Source organism: Puccinia triticina, chromosome 1A (genome assembly GCF_026914185.1).
Source record: "Puccinia triticina chromosome 1A, complete sequence".
Lineage (NCBI taxonomy): Eukaryota > Fungi > Basidiomycota > Pucciniomycetes > Pucciniales > Pucciniaceae > Puccinia > Puccinia triticina.
In genome coordinates this window covers 3,591,686-3,597,417 of record NC_070558.1, presented here as the reverse complement: position 1 = coordinate 3,597,417, position 5,732 = coordinate 3,591,686, and the positions used below count along the sequence as shown (strand labels likewise).

At 48.8% G+C, this 5,732-nt stretch overlaps 2 protein-coding genes across 2 annotated transcripts; one reads left to right on the top strand and one right to left on the bottom strand.

The window, feature by feature from the left end:
* Positions 1–241: 241 nt before the first annotated feature.
* On the top strand, positions 242–1,495 carry PtA15_1A447 (uncharacterized protein; the record flags this gene model as incomplete). The annotated part of the gene is made up of 3 exons (XM_053165476.1): positions 242–308; positions 1,063–1,242; positions 1,296–1,495. The coding sequence occupies 3 exons, from the start codon at positions 242–244 to the stop codon at positions 1,493–1,495; spliced, it is 447 nt and encodes a 148-aa protein (XP_053016664.1).
* Positions 1,496–4,588: 3,093 nt separating this feature from the next.
* PtA15_1A446 (uncharacterized protein) lies at positions 4,589–5,418 on the bottom strand (the record flags this gene model as incomplete). The annotated part of the gene is made up of 5 exons (XM_053165475.1): positions 4,589–4,696; positions 4,758–4,820; positions 4,879–5,046; positions 5,121–5,270; positions 5,359–5,418. The coding sequence occupies 5 exons, from the start codon at positions 5,416–5,418 to the stop codon at positions 4,589–4,591; spliced, it is 549 nt and encodes a 182-aa protein (XP_053016663.1).
* Between the last annotated feature and the right edge of the window lie 314 nt (positions 5,419–5,732).

Here is a 5,732-nt window from a genome sequence, read left to right as displayed (position 1 = left end):
CGGTTCCACGCGATCTAGAAGAACTAATCATACAAGTAGATCATTAGGATGAAATGAAAATACCGACCTAGGAATAGGAAAGCAGAAATGGGTGATACAGCCGCTGAGGGAGAGACAGAGGCACGAAGCCAGGCTCAGACAAATCTGAGTTACGGGAGTGGGCTCCTACCTTTGGGAGAGATCTCTGCGCTAAGGCCAGAGATCCCAATCTCTTTTGAGTCAAAGTTTCTAGGAGAGAGTCATGAACTCTTCCTCCAAAGGAAAACCATCCCTTCCCTTCCTAGAAGAAGGACTCCTGACCCTGACGCGTAAGCACAAGGCAAAGGGAGAAAGGGAAGGGAAAAGAAACTACTCCCCTCAGCCCGTACCGGGTGAACTTGGGGACCTATCGTGATAGCTCCCGGGTTTATCCAAGCGCCCTAAGTTAAGGCGCTAAAATTTAGAGAGGAAATTACTCTAAGAGGTGAGGCGGTTCTTCCGCCTCTCTCCACTGGCGAATGACCAGCTGAGAAATGGATTATATGTACTCCGCGCCGCAACTCTTTGCACAGCAAAACCAATCCAACCTTCAAAGCAGGCTCTCCGGCGCTTCCTCCAACCCCTGCCCACCAGCCACGCTTGTCCCTACTGCTCTGCCATGACTGTTCTCTAATCACCCGCCACCGCTCACCATATAACAACTGTCTCCATTTTCTGGTCAGTATCGCTCGCCACTGCAACTGTCACCACAACCAGCTTCCCTCCACCTACCACTGGTTTTCCCCTCCAGTGCACGGCTTGTAACTGAAGTTTTCCCGTGATACACTAACATAATCTTGGCTTTTTTTTGTTTCCACATCTACATACAACAGCCTGTCCCTGCGCGGCGCCGCCAACCAACAAACAAACTGTACGACCAATTTAGATGCAACCCACGCTTCGCTACAGGCATGCACCTCCCAACCAAATCAATCCGTCTGTATAACATTCTTTCAGGCCGCACTTCACCCCCTTCCCCACCGCAATTCACACTCCTTGTTTTTTTTTCTAGCTGGTCCTGGCCTGGTGGAACGCGCATCCGAGCCCTCCTCAACACCCTCCATGCCAGCAGCCACCTTCACCCAGCCCTATACCCCCATTTTCTGGCGACCACACCCTCAGAAACTCCGTCGCTCTTTACTCCAGGCTCGAGCAGCTTGACCAGTTCGCCAACCAGATTATCCGCTACATCCAAGACCAGCCGGCAGACGTTATCCACTCGAGGTAGATGATCTGGATTCTCTCCTCTCACAACACCCGCTCTCAGCTGCCCCCAGAGCTCAACAACTCCGTCTTCGTATCCCAGCCCGTCAAGGAGGCTGAGGGCGAGGACGAGCTTAGCATTCGAGCAGAAGAGGAGCCTCTCTGCTTGCTAAACATGTTCCCAACCTCTGCGGGCTTGTTAGCGTACACGCCACCGGAGCAGCTGCGGTCGGAGACCCTCTGGCGTCTCCCTCCCTGGACATCTGGGTGCTAGGCTGCGTGCTGTAATGGCTGCTGCAGGGTCATTTGCTGTTCGAGGAAGACTTTGAGCCGCGGCTTTGGCTCAAGATCATGACGGTTCAGTTTGAGTTCCCAGGTGCGTTGGTGGTCACGGCGGCAGACAAGAGTGGGAGGGAGGCGGAGGAGAAGATGGAGGTGGCTAAACTTGTTCAGGGATTTCTGGTGGTGGACCAGGACAGTCGCTGGGTAGTCTTGGATATTGGATGCTTTCCCTGGCTCAAACGAGCCTCGTCCAACCGGTTCTATGATTTTCCTCAGTATATTGAGAAAACCAAAAGCATGGTAGCAATTTGCAAGACAACAACAAAAACAACAAAAGGTAAACAAAAATTTGGAAACTGACTAGAGGACAAGGCGGCTCCGCCGCTGCAGAGCTCACGTGCAAAGCTCAACTCTTTTTTTCTGTGGCAGTACTTCATGTTTTTGAATTCTGAATGTATAGCATGTTTTGAGATATCTATCATCAAGGTTGATTTTATGTGTTTTGAAAAACCAATACATAAAAATGAATACATTTAAGGCCATGTTTGGCAGTGTGATACATATTGCGTACTATTAAAAAGAACCTAAAATTACATATTGTAAAAGATATTTCTTTTGGTTAATATTTTGTAAGGAAACCATGATAAACCTTGACAGTTTCATTCCAAAATATCAGGCCAAAAAATGATGTTTCAAATTCATATATTGTCAAGTCACATGCCACATTTATTTATTGTGTAATAAATTAATAATGATGCTGCAAAATTTGGCCTGAGTATCTACCTTGAGGGGGGTTCACAATTGAATTTGCGGGCTTGACTAATTGAATCCCAAAAATGGAATCTCTGACTTCCAAGAGTAACATACATTGTGTTATGGTCAAGTATTTAGGAGAGGAAGATGTGATCTGAGGAGCGGGGTTCTGGGGTTTCTGGATCCAAGATGTTAGATTGCAGGATAAGGAAGCAGCCTGGATCTCCAGGTCTCAAACCTTGAGAGTGCTGTATGTAAAATGTATTGTAAGGTATGTACATGGAAGCCCACGCTACAGTCATAACACGTTGGGAGGACCATATCTTGATGTCTGTACCCAGTCCCCAGGGGTTTTGTGGGAGTTGGAATTTGAATTCATCAATTTTGTTTGGGAGTCAGACTACTAATTCCCTGATGTTGAGGTGTTGTTTTCTTTTCCTCTCTCAGTGTGTGTGTGTCTGCTCTCCAACCTGTCTCTCAGATATCACAACTTGTCACAGCTTGTAGTGTAGTCATCTGGAGCAGCAGATGTGGGAGGTGTTTTCCTCATCCTCCCACAAACCTATCATGATGGTGATCTGCTGTTCCAGGTCAGTATTTTCACATCTTTTTTCTCTCCTCTCTTGTTTCTTTTTACTATCTGTTTATGCAGTGAATCAATAATCATTCCACAAACTTATCATCACGGTGTTCTGCTGTTGCACACCTGATTCATTGCAACATGTGAAAAATAACCAAAAGGAGACTGTTCTCTATGAATTGAAATGTGATCAAAAGGTGCTCAATTGGAATCATTAAGCCATTGATTTGGATAGCTGGTTAGGGAGTTTCATTTCACAACTTGATCACTGAAAGCATTATAACCAACAAAACAGGTGACCTGGTCAGCTATTGAAAGAAACAAAGCACAAAACAACTCTTCAAATTTTATATGAGCAAGTTAACAGTAAAACAAGATGTAGTTTGTTGTGACTAAGCATTGCATATATATGCCTTGATTGGGTGATAGTGATCAGAGAACACAATTCAGTTCAGGAATTCCTTTCATCATGTCCCTTCAGTAGGTGTTGAGTCCACCCTGACTAATGGCAGTTGGCTCATTGAATACAGCAAGATCTAGACAAAAAAACCTGTTCTTGTAATCTATCCATGGGAATATACACCAGATTAAATATGTAAGGAAATCTGATCTGGTGGAGGAAGATAAGCTGGTGGAGAAAGATAATGAGGTGTGGAGAGATGTTGATGATAGTGGGGATGCTGGGTGATGTTGTGGATGTAATTTGTTGAAGGATCTTACTCTGGATAAGGTTAGAGATGAATAGATGAGCTCAATGCAACCCACAATGCTTGAGGTAACTCACAGCAACAGCACACCAATCAAAAAAATAATTAACATGTCCAGCTTAAATAGCTTCCAGCTCATCCTTTATCAATTCTCGCGCCCATCCAAGCTCAATCTGCGCACTTGTTCCTTGACAGCAGGCGCAATACCTTAGCCTCAATTTCCATGGTCCGGGGGCTTACCAAGAAGCCTCAACCAGCTGGATTACTTCCCCTCTCATCTCCCCAGAGCCTTCCCACTTCTCTGGAGACCGCAAGTTCTGGGAGCTAAACTTTCAGGTCAAGAGACACTCATCACTCATGCCAATGGCCGCCGTGCCCGAAGATAGCCCGCCAGACGATGATTTCTGTCCAAATGAAATCATCAGTGAGGATCATCAATCCAAGATCCAGCGCGAAGCAATCAAGCTTGTCTTTGCTTACAAGGTTGAAGTCATGATTTTCTCAACCATGCAGCACTTTGAAGTTGGCAAGTCTTGAGAGTGAGAGGGACGGTTTTGCGAGAAGGAAGTAGCCGGCGAGGACGGCGAGCTGGCTGCCTGACTCAGGCAGGAAAGAGGCGTGGACCCCGCGGCTCTCGGCCAGGGACATGAGAACTTCATGGGGCAGGGAGGAGACGTGGGAGCTCAGGGATCTCGGCGAGCCGGCTTTGGTTGAGCAGGATTGGGCCGACTCCAGACAGGGATGACGAGGGTGACGGACCACAATTGTGGCTGAGTGGAGTTGATGTGACTTGATAGCATGCATGTGACTGTGATATTTGGTGCGGATGGTGTTAGTCTTGGAGATGAGTGTGTCAGTGGCCTCCGGGGACGAGGAGGGCTCAAATTTGCGAAAAAGCTCACTGAGTGGCTGCTGCTGCTGCTGTTGGTGTGGGGTGGCTCTGACAGGGTCTGCGGGCGAAAACGTTGGGGATCGAGATGGGCAGCGGGTTGGAGGTGCGGCCAATATGGACCGTCCGGTAGCCGGGTTGGATGGCAATTTTCCATTAAGATGGGTTGGTCTGATAGGAGTGGAAGTAGCCCTTGGCCATGGCGTCGCCTTTCGGGACGGTTGCTTGGTCGTCAAACTGTTCGGCGGCGGAGACAATCTTGGGCTTGATGGTCGGAGGTCCTGCCATCTAACTCCGCAGATGATGACCTTCATGGGTTGGCGACCAGCTCGCCCGCCTTGCGCGAGTCGTAGTTGCTGAAGAACACGAAGCGGTCCCGGATGAACTTCTTGATCAGCATCAAGCGCCCCGACGGCGTCCCCGTCAGCCCAGCTGTTGACACGCACATCGCCTCCGGCTGCGCCACAAGGCCCGAGTGGTGCGCCTTTTCGAACCAGCACTTGGAGACCAACCAATGGCTCTGGATCGACCTCGCGCTCCGTCAGTCCCGCCAAATGGTACTGTTGGTGGCTTGTGATCGCCGTCTTCGTATTCGATGTCATCCTTACAAACTTCTGTTGACAGAAACTGTGTTGTTGCTTCAGTCTTCCTCTCTCCGCCCGCTTCAGTGGAACATGTATATGCTCACCTTCATGTGGTTCTCACTGTTCTCGATGTGCAGCGATGACTTGTACCAGGGACATCCTTGAGGGTGGAGTGTTATTGGCTGTGGTGTTGTTCGGAAGAAACGCTCTGAGGAGGCGGTGGCGGTGGTGGCGGGTTTGGGGGTCCTGCAGACCTTGTGCCGTGTGTATGTATCTACATACGCGGATTCCAGCTGCGCAAGCTGCGGGCAAAAGTTGAAGGGGGTAGCATGAGTTGCGCACCAGATCCGGGATGTGGGAGGCTGAAGAGACAACTGGCTGCAATGGCTGATGCAGTACCATTGGACCAAGGGTCTTGTAGAGATGATGACGAGTGAGTAAGCTGCACATTCAAATTTCACAATCTGCTGTCAGGATTTGATGTACATATATACATGTAGTCAGTGCCACGATACAGAGCGGTGGGGCGGTTGCAGATGGTTGTCAAGCATAAGTGGAGTTGAGGGGAAGGCAGAGGCTAACCAGGCATTGAGTTGAATATAAAAGCCAGTCCTTAATGTGGGTTCGATTAATCCCCAGGGCATCCTCTGCCGCTGTAATTCCAGCGTGCGGTTTGTCCTCACCCCCTCCGCTGTTGCACTTGCACAGTTTGAGGG